General features: G+C 42.5%; 1 protein-coding gene across 1 annotated transcript in view; it reads left to right on the top strand.

Annotated features, from left to right (window-relative positions):
* Positions 1-14,293, top strand: part of MAP3K4 (mitogen-activated protein kinase kinase kinase 4) — an 87,818-nt gene that overhangs the window by 29,957 nt on the left and 43,568 nt on the right. The window contains exons 4-7 of the mRNA XM_064158249.1: positions 1,073-1,315; positions 8,342-8,488; positions 13,289-13,446; positions 13,801-13,917. Of these exons, the coding sequence (XP_064014319.1) occupies positions 1,073-1,315; positions 8,342-8,488; positions 13,289-13,446; positions 13,801-13,917 (665 nt within the window). The remainder of the gene's footprint in view (positions 1-1,072; positions 1,316-8,341; positions 8,489-13,288; positions 13,447-13,800; positions 13,918-14,293) is intronic.

The following is a 14,293-nucleotide window of genomic DNA, read 5'->3' as shown; positions in this document are numbered from 1 at the left end:
AGTGAGTGGAGCCTGTCCCCTCTCCTGTCCAGCCTTCAGATACTTATAAACATTTATCAAATCCCCTCTAAGTCTTCTCTTCTACAGACCAAACAGCCCCAGGTCCCTCAGCCTCTTCTCATAACCCATGCCCTCCTGTCCCCTAATCATCCTCTTAGCCCTCTGCTGGACCCTCTCCAGCAGATCCCTGTCCCTCTTCAACTGGGGAGCTCAAAACTGCAGGCAGTATTGAAGATGAGGTCTCAGCAGGGCAGAGTAGAGGAGGAGAACCTCCCTTGTCATGTGCCATTATCCTTAGTGCTAGAAAATGAAATAACATGGCCTAGTTGGTTGGCCAGGGCTGGGTGCTTGGTTGGACTGGATGATCTTGGAGGTCTCTTCCAACCTGGTTGATTCTATGAAAAAATAAGTTTATTAATTGGGGAGAGGGGAAGAAAGGAAGATCAAATATATAGAGGGCAAGCTTTTTTTTAAACTCAATTTTTAATTTCTTTACATACCAAAATTCCTAAATCATGTAAATAATTCTATTCAGTTTAGCCAGTGACACTTTCTTGGGTGTTGCATTGCTTTACAATGTTGAGTTTTATATAGTATATATACACACTATGTAGTTGAAAAGGAGTAAGGTTACACTCCTGAAATGAACAAATGCAAACTTATTTCTCTGTAGTTGTTACTGTTAAGACCTTTATGTTAAATATGGTTTTTAATTTTCATGTATTTTGTGATGACCTAAGTGTATATTCCTATATATTATGTTAGGTGTAAATTCTGTAATCATGATAACCTCCAACAACAGTTAGTTCCTGTGTGGTGAGGTCACCTTTACCTTCAGTGGATGCTCTTGTTCCCTTCTGAGAGTCCATGCTTGCTTTCCTCAGCCTCCTTATCCTCAAATGAAACTTAAAAGTTAGCTTAAAAGAAATAAAAATGGAAATTTCTGCTGTTGATTTGCAAGTTAATAGAATTTTACCTTTTAGAAGTAGGCTTATGCATGCTACTTTAAACAAATGCCAAGTCCAAAAGAGTTGAAGGATTCTTTTTTCATGATGCCTATTTCTTGTTGCAGTTTGCAGATTTTCCAGATCCCATGTTGTGTTCAGATTATGTGCAGTTATTAAACTCCCCACCTTGCTGTGAGCAAAAATGCAGCAGTGTATCATGGGAGGAGCTGAAATCTATGGATTTACCATCTTTTGAACCTGCATTCTTAGTCCTCTGCCGAGTCCTGCTCAATGTTATCCATGAATGCCTCAAGCTAAGGTTGGAACAAAGACCTGCTGGGGAACCATCTCTCCTGAGTATTAAACAGGTTTGCTTCAACTATGGCTTTTATTTTCAATGCATTTCCTATTTGAAATTCCTTTGTGATTTTTTTTTTTGTGGTTGGTTTAAAGAGGATTAGTTTAAGAAATGAACACATGTAATTATGTAATAGCTTTTAAAATAGTCTTATTTGATATGGAGATCTTCCTCTTTTTCTGTGTAGTAAACAACTTGTCATGTATACCTCTCTGATTTAGACTGCCAGGAATCAAAACTGGTGATTAATGAATTGTCAGACAGTGAAGGTAAAGAGTATTTGTTCTGTTTGCATTATAAGCTATATAATCTTTTCCATTTAGGTTTCTTAGGCAGCATAACATGGACAGGGGGTAATGGGTTTAAAGTGGAAGAGGGGAGATTTCAACTAGATGCCTGCTCTAGAGTAGGGTGTCCCTGCCCACGGCAGAGGGGTTTGAACTAGATGATCCTTGTGGTCCCTTCCAGTCCTGACTGATTCTATGATTCTATGTTAGGAAGAAATTCTTTCCAGTGGGGGTGGTGAGACACTGGCACAGGTTGCCCAGGGAGGTTGTGGAGCACAGAAGCACCCAATGTGATCAGAGATCACATTGGGTGCTTCTGTGCTCCACAACCTCCCTGAAGGTGTTCAAGACCAGGATTGATAAGGCCTTGAGCAACCTCTTCTAGTGGGAGATGTCCCTGCCTATGACAGGGGATTGGAACTGAATGATCCTTGAGGTCCCTACCAACCTAAACCATTCTATGACTCTATATTTTTTTCATTTTACTTTTTAAAATGTGATCCTTGTTTCTCTGCCAACATAGCATGGACACATAGCAGAAGTTCATTAACAAGAAAAACAAAGTGGGTTGAAGAAAACTCTTGGTGCTCAGCATACTATTTTCTATATCTGATTTTAATTTGGATAGTGACCCAAGATTGTTCAGTCCTGTCTCTGGTTGAGAATGTTGTCTGAGGATTTCTTTTCTGGTTGGTACCTGATACAATGAAGGCTATTTAGAACTATGCCATTTTTCAAAGTGTACACCAGAACATACTAAAATTGCCTGAAGTTGTCTCACTGCTCCCTGGCAAGCATAACCAGATCAGGGTTTATCAGATGGTCTTTAAGGGTGAACAGGTAAATGAGCTCTTGGGTTGAGTTTAGTTTCACATTCCAATTATCTGCTTCTCTGAAATCAATTGCTAAGTGCACGGGCTCACAGGATATCAGGGGTTGGAAGGGACTCAAGGAGATCAGAGTCCAACCCCCCTGCCAGAGCAGGGCAATCCTATCTAACACAGATCACAGAGGAACACATCCAGACAGCCCTGGAAAGTCTCCAGAGCAGGAGACTCCACAACCACTCTGGGAGGCCTGTTCCAGTGCTCTGTGACACTTAGAGTGAAGAATTCCCCCTTGTGTTGAGACAGGACCTCTTTTGCTGCAACTTACACCCATTACTACTTGTCCTATCCCAGGGAGCAGTGAGCAGAGCCTGTCCCCCTCTCCTGGCAGCCCTCAGATACTTATAAACATTTATCACATTCCCCCTTAAGTCTTTTCTCCAGACGAAACAGCCCCAGGGCCCTCAGCCTCTCCTCATCAGCCATGCCATCTAGTCCCCTAATCATCCTCCTAGCCCTCTGCTGGACCCTCTCCAGCAGATCCCTGTCCCTCTTCAACTGGGCAGCCCAGAACTGAAAGCAGTATTGAAGATGAGGTCTCAGCAGGGCAGAGTAGAGGGGGAGGAGAACCTCCCTGGATCTGCTGGACACACTCTTCCTAATACACCCCAGGATCCCATTGGCCTTCTTGGCCAGCAGGGCACATTGCTGTGCCATGGGTAACTTCTTAGCCACCAGCACCCCCAGGTCCCTCTCCACAGGACTGCTTTCCAGCAGTCACCTCCCATCCTGTACTGATGCAGTTTGTTATTCCTGCCCAGGTGCAGGACTCTGCTCTTGCCCTTGCTAAACTTCATCTGGTTCCTCTGTGCTAGCTCTCTGTCTGTCCAGGTCTCTCTGGGTGGCTGCACAGCCTTCAGCTGTGTCAGCCAAGCCTCCCAGCTTGGTGTCATCAGCAAACTTTGAAGTCCCCCAAAACTTTCAGTCCTTCCTTTTTTCTTCCCCTGGTATACTAAGATTTCTGATATCCCTGTATTAAAAAGCTTGGTACCTACAATTGTAATCTTTAGAGTCAGTTGTAGTAAAATACAGTGCAGCACACTGTATTGTAAAGCACAATATATTCCTCCCCTCCTGCCCCCTTCCTCCAAAGACTGGGGTTTATTTTTTGCCTTTGTATTTTGAATTCTCACTGTGGACTTGAAATTAAGTAAAAATGACACTTTATTCCTGGGAAAAAATGTGTTTGTTACAGATCACTCGGGTGGTGTATATTGCCTTGATAATTTCAATTTAGTATATGGTTGCTGGCCCAGACAACATTTCTGAACAGGTAAAGGAACTGGGGAGTATTTCACAAGTAGATCTGTTTGTTTCCTGAAGATTATAGTTCCAAAAATCTTGGATATCTCAAAACAGTGCCTAAGGCTCTTAGAGAACTTCTGAGTTTGAGACAGTGTGGTCCAACCTTCTGTGGTGGAAGCTGGGCCATTACTAGCAAATCCCTGTAGCAATTTTTACCCGAGTTAAAGCTGTAGAATAAATTCCAGCAGTTGTATTATTTCCTGACTTGTTGAAACCAGATTTTGTAACAGCATCAGTAATGTTGAAGCCAACCCAGCCAAGAAGATACTCTCTGAAATCAAACAGCATTCCTTTAATCTTCCTCCAAACTAGAGCAAACAAAAGGTCACTAATTCTGGCTTTCAAAAAATGGTATAAGAACCACATCACTACTGGGTACAAAATAGAGAGTACAGTGTAAAATAACTACATTCTTAATTTCCAGACTTGATTAGCAATTAATCAAATTTAATTAGCCCCACTTTGGGTGCCAAAAGAAAGATGTGCTGGTTTGGGGAATCGGAATGTTTTATTTGTGTTGAATTTATTGCTGTGATGGTTTGGGTGTTATGAGCTGGGAATTAAGGAATGAAGCTTTATGTTTACAAGCATACAAGCAGATGTTTACAATCTATGCAGCTATAGATAGGAATAGACAAGGTAAAAGTAGTACAGAAACACAGCAGCCCTCCCAGAAACCAGAGTCCCCAGGAGAGGCTCCCAACCACCCTTCCACCTCCTTTCCACCCCTCTACCTTATCCCAGACTTTGCCTTATGTTCAAGGTGAATTTGGAGAATTGGCCAGGGGAGTTAGGAAGCAGAAGGATTAGTTAGGCAGCAATTTAGAGAGAGAAGTGCATTCAGCCAGAGCCAGAGAGAGCAACTGTGTTGTCTACATGTTCTTGTTTTTATCCATCTCAGCAAGCCTATGGAAGAAGCAGACACCATTGTTTCCTTTTCACAGCTTATAATCTAATTGCTCTCACTGAAATATCCCATCTGGGCTCAAACTAGCACAGTTACTCAATGCCTTGTTAGGCCAGAAGATGAATACTTTGAGAGAAATTCCACTACTTCTCCAGCCAGTTTGTGCTAGTGTTGAGTTTCTTTTCTTACAAGAAAGCCTTTTTTTCTGTTGTTGTGTCAGACAGTTTCCCCGAAGCAACTTGGGACTTCTTCATCATGTCAGGTCACTGTGCATCCTTGTGAAAGGAATGTCCCCATTTTTCTCTATATACCCTTTAGGCATTAGAAAACTGATTAGATTCTTCTTACATAGTCTCTTCTCTAGGCTTAACAAACCCAATCCCTTGCTTCAAGTGCGTGTAGCAGAGCACAGTTCGATTTATACACCGATTGAGCTAGTGGTATTACCTGAGACCTTTGAAGAGTTGTCTTCTTTTGGGTACCATTTGAAATGTATGGCAGGTTGAAGGTACCTGACATTACATCTAATATTCAGCTTTTTTTCGGGTGAGATTAAATTAGCAACTCAATTCCATTTAAAAACAGAATTATTAGCAACAATTATTAGCAATTCAATTCTATTAAAAATATCCTGATCACAAGGAAAATTGTACACCCAGTAAGAAAACCAGCATAGATTATACACTTCCTACAGTTTGTTTGGTTGGTTTTCCTCCTTTCTTATTAGTTTCCTCTTTTTTGAGTCATGTCATCCATGTTTTTCTTTCAGAAATAACTTTTAATCCTGATGATTTTATGTTACTGGACAGAACTGTTCTCTTTAACTGTTATGTGGCACCAGTGCAGTTCCTGAACACTTCAAGAAGGTTTTCAAGTTCTCCATTTGTAGAGGGGCATGTGTGTGGTGCACATGCATTATTTCTGTTAGGTGGTTGAATCGGACACCTTTCATCTGTTACAACCTGTGTGTCTCTTAGAGCAAAATAACTCTCAGATCTGCCTGGGTCTTTCATACCAGTTTGTTTCTTCTTCCATAGAAAAATCACTGGAGAAATTAGGTCAATACTGCTAGAAGATTTTTTGTACCAGATTATAGAGAGTGCTCTTTCACAATGGGATGGTTTGGGTGTAACCCCCCCCCACTTAAGTAAAATCACCCAGACTAGACTCAGCCAGTTGGAAATGTTATACTTACAATTTAGCACAATATACAAGCAGATTTTTTACAGCAAATGCAGCTGTGGACAGAAATATATAAGTTAAAAAGTAATAAAGAAACACAACAGCCCTCCTAGAAATCAGTCCCCAGGAGGGGCTCCCAACCACCCTTCCACATTCCTCCCATCCCTCCAGCTTACCCCAGACTTTGCCTTACACTCAAGGTCGTTTGAAGGGTTGGCCAGAAGGGTTAGGAGGCAGATGGATTAGTCAGGCAGGTTAGAAAGAGAAGTGTAGCCCCAAAAAGCCCAGAGAGGGATTCTGTTATCTATGTTCTTGTTTTCATCCATCTCAGCAAGCCTGTGAGTGCAGCAGACACCACCACTGTTTCCTTTTCACAGCCTATCATCTAATTCCTCTCACCAAAATATCCCAGCTAGGCTCAAAATAGCACATGCAGTTTACAAAGAAGTAATAACTGCTTTGTCATCCCCCCTTGGGGTTTACTGTATACATATTGTGTGTTGATGCAGGTGATGACTTCTTTAGTTACCCATTTTGTTAATCCACATGCCTGTTAACAAGGTAGCATTTAAACACGTTTTAATGATGAAAGAAGAATCTAGCTAAGGGATGTATCTCTGAAGGAGGGAAACCATACCTGCTGAGCAGCACTCTGTGTGGTCCTAACAACATGTGGTACTTCCTGTAAGTTTTGGGTTAACACTCCTTTTGTCAGCCATCAGCACTTTGTGCAGACTAATTGGCAATGCTGTTGTCATGTGGCATGCCTTAACTCTAAACTACCCTAATCTAGTTGGAAAAATAAAAGGTGACACCTGCTTGGTTTCTACTGAGTGACCCATGCCACTTGCAGCAGGGCCACAGTGTCCTGGCTAGTTACTGTGTTCTGCTTAATCAGGTTTTGTGTATTTGGTATAGTTATAGGTAACTTAGAATAGGTGGGAATATGTCACTAAGTATAGAGGGGATGTAAGTTTTGGAAATTACTGGAAACAAGAAAGTTGCATGTTTGGTGACATGTTGTTTTATAGGCCAAGCAACTGGGAATCAGGTAGGGGAGAGCAAAAAAAAACAGAAAACTTTGTATTAAACTTTTTCTGCTCTAAGTTACAGTACCCTAGAGGCTGTGTGACCTGCATCATCTGCTTTGCAGAAAGCATTTTCTTACACAAACTCCCTGAACCAAAAGCAACCCATCAGACAATTCAATAATAATGATAATATTTTCAGTTTAAGCTGCACATCCTTTGGTGTGTTCGTTTTTTGTTGCCTTGATGAGTTTCAGTTTGTAGATAATTGGTGGCAGGTGGGTTGGAACTAGATGATCCTTGTGGTTCCTTCCAACCCTGACTGATTCTGTGATTCTATGATACTGCCAAGTGCCATCTATCTCTGACTAATGGATAAGTACCAATTCTAAATCATATGAACAAGTTATGTTTTCCTCTGTGGATCCATGGGCAAAAAGATCCAACAAGTTAAGAGAGAACACTGAATGTGATTGAATGCAGAGTGGAGAATGCACATGACATGTTAGGGATATAAGTATGTAAGTGGACTTACACCTTATTTAAAGAAACCTTTTTTCCTTCTTTTCTCCACCTAACTTGGTAAGTTTAAATACAGAGTTTAGAATGTTGCCCTGGTTTCCCCTGCATGCATAGGAGCACAGCATGATGTTGTCAGGCCTGTAAAAGAGGCCAAAGACTTTTGCTGAGGACTCTTGTCATATTAATAACTCTTCTCATGCCATTATAATATCTCATGCATTGGATCCACTACATTGATATATATTTTAACAGGATGGCCATTACAGAAGATTTAAGCAAGCATATTAACCAAGTTTGAAACTGTTCTTGTTCTTTGTATGCTCCTATGTCTGTAGTTGTGGATGCTTATTCAAATAAATAAAAGCTGTAAGCTTTCAGGGAGGGGTGAAAAAAACCAACCACTTCTGCAGTTGTAAAGATAACTTTCTTTATGCTGGCCTTACCCAGGGAAATGATACAAAATCCATCAGCTCCTTTCAGTTCTGCTGTGAGTCTTAGGCTTGTGAACACCTACCCAATAGTTTGGCACTGAATTTTCTTTAGCAGAACATTTTTCAGAGGTCTCAAAAGCATCTGCCAAATATAGTACATATTATGCCCAACATGCTTTTTGTAATTGGATGATTGTGAGTTCTCTAAAATTTTAACTGTCTGGTAAGTCTTTGGTTGTGGCCCTGTTCAGGGAATGAGGACTAAAAAAATCTGTCTCCATCTCCACTTAAAGTTAGGTGGCAAATGACAGTGAAATGATTCTGTGAAACTAGTCACATCTTTCCTCCTCACGTGTATCAACTTATAAAAAGTGTGATAAAGTAATGTATTTAGACAAACTGAACTGACAAATCAAGCTTAAACCTCCCAAGGAGAATCTGAGAGTAATTTGTGACTGATGGTAGTTTTTGGGTTTTTCTCTTGCAGCTAGTGAGAGAGTGTAAAGAGGTTCTGAAAGGTGGCCTGTTAATGAAGCAATATTACCAGTTTATGTTACAGGAGGTGTTAAATGACTTACAAAAGATTGATTACAACATTGATTCTTTTGAAGAGGACCTTCATAAAATGTTAATGGTAAGCTTGAAAAAGGAGAAATTGTTTGGAGTTCTAGTAAGTGTATTAACCTGAATGCTGCTAATAGAAACCTGCTGGCCCTGCTGGGTGTAGATCTTGCTAATTTTAGTTGTTGTTATGCTGTTTTAACATAACTTTTTGTCTTCACAGACTTGTCAAGGTACAACAGTAGCTACTAACATTTAGCAGGAGCTAGTAGTAGCATGTAGCAGTAGCTACTAGCATTTTAGCAATGAGTTTACCACTGCTGATTTTTGTTCACTGGACCTTGGAATGGTATACTTGTAAATTGCCTATGTATACAATCAAATACTTCATACATAGAACTGTAAATTCCATACATTTAGATGAAACTTCTAATAAACTTTTAGTATCAATTAAAAAAGCCAAACCAAATTGTTTGAAAAGTATAATGTCTTCATATTGTGATACTGCACTCATCCATTAGTACCTTCCTTAGTCCATTCATCCATTAGTACCTCAGTTTTAATTTGTGTTCATGATTGCAAGAAGTTAAATGCAGAGATTATTTTCAAGACCAACACTTGGTCTCTGAAGGAGCACTGGTTAAATTATTCTGTGGTAAGTTTAGTTTAAACTACTGTTCCCGTAGGTATGACTGATCCTTATTCTTTTGTGAGTTGCTTGAGATTTGTTCTTGCTATTCTAGGGGGGATAAAACCCCCAAGATACACCTCAATACCTCGTCACTGGTGTGTGTCAGCAGAGCAGCTGTTGAGTATGCATGGATCTTCCTATTGCATGCTTTTCACTGCCTTCAGTGGTGAAAATCTACTGTTCAGGGAATGGCTTTTATACTGTGTGCCTGCCTACATCTCCAGCTGGAACTTCTAAAACTTCCAGGAGAAATGACCTGATCAGATGAAGGGAAAATGGTTCATCTGTCTATTAAAAACTTCTTAGCTGTCTGTCTTAGAATTCTAGAATCAGTCAGGGTTGGAAGGGACCACAAGGATTATCTAGTTCCAATCCCTGGAACCCCTGCCTTGGGCAGGGACACTCTACCCTACAGCAGGCTGGCCACAGCCTCAGCCAGCCTGGCCTTAAACACCTCCAGCCATGGGGCCTCAACCACCTCCCTGGGCAACCCAGTCCAGCCTCTCACCACTCTCATGCTCAACAACTCCCTTCTCAAGTCCACTCTGAATCTCCTCACCTCCAGCTTTGCTCCATTCCCTCAGGTCCTGTCACTCCCTGACAGCCTACGAAGTCCCTCCCCAGCTTTTTTGGAGGCCTCCTTCAGATCCTGCAAGGCCACAAGAAGGTTACCTGGGAGCTTCCTCTTCTCCAGCCTGCACAGCCCCAACTCTTTCAGTCTGTGCTCACAGCAGAGCTGCTGCCGCCCTCTGAGCATCCCAATGGCCCTTCTCTGGACATGCTCCAGCACGTCCACATCCTTCTTAATAGGGGCTGTATAACTGGATGCAGTACTCCAGGTGGGGTCTCAGCAGAGTGGAGTAGAGGGAGAGAATCACCTCCCTCACCTGCTGGCCACACTTCTCCTGATGCAGGTTGCTGTAATGCTTTGTGCTTTTAGGCAAGAGATGGAACTTTGGCAACAATTTTAATTGTGTAAGGATTTTGCTTTTTTTTAGGTCTTGATGGGGATGGTAACAAAAATCTGTAAATAGGAATAAGAATATCAGACTTCAAAGAATCAGTTTGTGCCTCTTTAAGCATTACAGCTTACTGTAGCAGTTAGAGCAGGGAAGAAAGGTTAGATGATTGGTCAGACTGGACGTGAGGAGGAAGTTGTTGAGCATGAGAATGGTGAGAGGCTGGAATGAGTTGCCCAGGTTGGTAGTTGATGCCTCATCCCTGTAGGTGTTCAAGACCAGGCTGGATGAGGCTGTGGCCAGCCTGCTCTAGGGTAGAGTGTCCCTGCACATAGCAGGGGGGTTGGAACTAGATGATGCTTGTGGTCCCTTCCAACCCTGACTGATTCTATGTGTGATGGTTTGGGCTGCCCACTATCTAGTTCTTTTACCAAAACATTCCAGCTTGCTTCAAACTAGCACACTATGATTCTAAGATTGTCAGGAGATTTGAACAGCTCAGCAAAGAGATCTGAAGACATGATCTGAACTGAAAATAGGGATAGAGATAACTTGTATGAAACCAGGAGATTGAGGCATACTTAGAGAGAGATGAGGCACAGAACTTACTCTTTGTATTTTCCTGTGGGCTCTTTGTATAGGCAGGCAAAGTAGCTAAGTGTAGCACCAGAAGAGAAACAGGGCTGGAGGTGAAAGGCAGATTAAATGGTCAAGTTTGAGGCTACAGCCTGAGGCTGTCAAAACACAGTGCCTACCTAACCTAGAGTAGATTTTCAAAGTTTTCCATATCTGCTCTACTATCATGACACAATACCTGGAATACCGTGCTCAGCTCTGGGGACCCCAGCTTAAAAAGGGCATGCACCTGCTTGAGCTGCTCTAGAGTAGGTCCATGATGATGATCAAGAGATTGGTGCACCTCCCACATGAGGACAGGCTGAGAAAATTGGAGATGTTCTGCCTGGGGAAGAAAAGGCTCCAGGGAGACCTTACAGCAGCCATCCAATACTTAAAGGAGAGCTACACAAAAGATTTGGAGGGATTCATTGAATGTAGGATGTAGGAATAATGGTTTCAAACTGAAAGAGAGTAGGTTGAGACTTGATATTAAGAAGAAATTCTTTACTGTGAGGGTGGTAAGACACTGGAACAGGTTGCCAAGACAGATTGCAGATGCCCCATCTGTGAAAGTGTTCAAGGCCAGCTTGGAATGGGGTTTTGATCATCTGGTCTAGTAGAAGGTGTCCCTGCCTGTGGCAGAGGGGCTTGAACTAGATGATCTTTAAGGTTACTTTAAACCCAAATGGTTCTGTGATTCTATGATCTTGGTATTAATACAATGTGGTTCAAAAATACTTGCAACCAAGAGGAAGTGTCTTAACCATTTCTAAGGGTGGACATTGGTTGACGTTACAGAGTATTGAAGTAAACCAAGTTACAGCTGGTTTGTCTGTATTCAGCATGATCCTGAAGGGCAGTGCCATGTCCAGCTCTGGAGCCCTCAACACAGAAAGGACATGCACCTGATGGAGCAGCTCCAGAGGAGGGCTACAAAAATGAGCAGGGGGCTGAAACGCCTTCCCTGTGAGGACAGGCTGAAGAAGCTGGGGTGGGTCATCTTGGAGAAGAGAAGGCTCCAGGGCAAGCAGCACTACAGGCTGGGGACAGAGTGGCTGGAAAGCAGCCAGGAAGAAAGGGACCTGGGGGTACTGATAGATAGTAGCTGAAGATGAGCCAGCAGTGTGCCCAGGTGGCCAAGAGAGCCAATGGCATCCTGACCTGGCTCAGGAGCAGTGTGGCCAGCAGGACAAGAGAGGTTATTCTGTCCCTGTGCTCAGCACTGGTCAGGCCACACCTTGAGTGCTGTGTCCAGTTCTGGGCTCCTGAATTCAAGAGAGATGTTGAGGTGCTGGAACGTGTCCAGAGAAGGGCAGCAAGGCTGGGGAGGGGCCTGGAACACAGGGAGATGAGGAGAGGCTGAAGGAGCTGGGGGTGTTTAGCCTAAAGAAGAAGAGGCTCAGGGGTGACCTCATTGCTGTCTACAACTCCCTGAAGGGAGGCTGTAGCCAGGTGGGGTTGGTCTCTTCTCCCAAGCAACCATCAATAGAACAAAGGGGCAGAGTTGTGCTGGGGGAGGTCTGGGCTAAATGTTAGGAGGAAGTTGTTGGCAGAGAGAGTGATTGGCATTAGAATGGGCTGCCCAGGGAGGTGGTGGAGTTGCTGTGCCTGAAGGTGTTCAGGAAAAGCCTGGCTGAGGCACTTAGTGCCGTGGTCTAATTGATTGGCTAGGGCTGGGTGCTAGGTTGGACTGGATGGTCTTGGAAGTCTCTTCCAACCTGGTTGATTCTATGATATCAGCTTTGCAATACCTGAAGGGGGCCTAAAAGAAGGCTGGAGAGGGACTGTTTACAAAGGCCTGTAGCGATAGGATGAAGGGCAAGGGTTTTAAATTAGAGTGGATTCACATTGGATGTTAGGAATAAGTTATTTACCATGAGAATAATGATGGAACACTGGGACAGGTTGCCTAGGCAGGTGGTTGAGGCCCCATCCCTGGAGATACTCAAGGTCAGTCTCAACAAGACTCTTAAGCAACCTCATCTAGTTGAGGATGCCCCTGCTAACTGCAGGGTCTTTGGACTTGCATTTTGCATAGGTCCCTTGCAACCCAAACCATTCCATGATTCTGTGTTTGGGGATGAATTGTACATACCTTTTTTTGGGAATTTGCTTAAAACAGTAATTAAATAAAGGTGAGAGACAAGACTTGATATGAAGGAACAGAAGATAGCGTGTAGAAGCTGAGAAGCCTGATCACTGCTCCTATCCATATTCAGGAGGGCATACTCAGATAAAATCCTTTTGAGTAATGGCATTAAAAGATGTAGAGACTGTCCTTCAGTAGTTCAGCATTGAAAACTATGACCACTGATGCAGTGGTGAATATCAGCACAGCAAGCAAGTTGGTGATGCTGTCACTATTTTCAGGAGAGTATTGTGGAGGTGCAGTGTCTAATACTTCAGTCACATTGTCTGCTTTCGAGGCCATGAATTGCACAGTTGGTGTGGAAACAGCTCATTTTCACTCGTGGCAAACCACAAATGTGGAAATGTTTTGTACAGGTTATCTAACACTGAGGTGGTTTGTTGATTTGAGAAATTACAGTCCTTAGTTACATGTTGTGTAACAATTTCTGTTTAAATCATCTCTTTCCATGTATAGGTTTACTTTGATTATATGCGAAGCTGGATCCAAATGCTACAGCAATTACCTCAAGCATCTCATAGTTTAAAGAATCTGTTGGAGGAAGAATGGAATTTCACCAAAGAAATAACTCCTAACATAAGAGGAGGCGAAGCTCAAGCTGGAAAACTATTCTGGTAGATTTTATTTAACTGCTCTACTCATGGCATTGATTTGTACCAGATATGTATTCAAGTCAGCACTTGTTCATGGGTCCCAGCTGGGGCTTCTTGAGGCCTCAGTAAGCAGCACAGGATGCTGTAAGTGCAGATTGCTCTTACTCTAACTGTAAGAGGAATGACACTTCTGTGGAGAGTGTCTATACCTGCTAGCCCTCTGCATGTAAAGTAACTGAGAGCCTCCAAGGTGCTACTTGTTTCTGCAGGCAGACTTGGCAACGTGTCTCTCTTGCGTTGGACAGAGTAGGAAGAAGTTTTAAAGTGCCATTCTACCTGAATAGGACTGAAGTTCCACCATTTCTGTTACTACAGTGATATTGCAGGAATGCTGCTGAAATCCACAGGAATGTTTTTAGATTCTGGACTCCAAGACAGTTGTGATGAATTTTGGGCCAGTGCTGATGACAGTACTGCATCAGATGAAATCAGGTATTAATCCCTTTTGCTTCATAAATGCACTTATGCTTCTATACTTCAGGTACCTACTGCATTGTATTTCTTAGAATAAAGACTTCATAAATGCAAGAGTCCATAGACTTCAGTGTTGGTGTCTCTGTATGCACCAGTAGTGAACTATTGTTTTGTTTGCTTGAAGCCTAGTCCCCTTTCTAGTTCAGGATATGAGGGTATGTTTATGTAACAGTCTTTGTATTTTCCTATCTTTGTCAAAAGCATGCCTGCATAACTTATATTTATTTGTCAGCTGGAAATACTTGCCTTTTCTGTGCTCTTTCCATTGATACACATGTATCACAGTATCACCAAGGTTGGAAGAGACCTCATAGATCATCAAGTCCAACCCTTT

This window comes from Pogoniulus pusillus, chromosome 18 (assembly GCF_015220805.1).
Source record: "Pogoniulus pusillus isolate bPogPus1 chromosome 18, bPogPus1.pri, whole genome shotgun sequence".
Taxonomy (NCBI): domain Eukaryota; kingdom Metazoa; phylum Chordata; class Aves; order Piciformes; family Lybiidae; genus Pogoniulus; species Pogoniulus pusillus.
The sequence above is the reverse complement of the archived record's forward strand: the minus strand, read 5'-3'. Positions and strand labels throughout refer to the sequence as shown.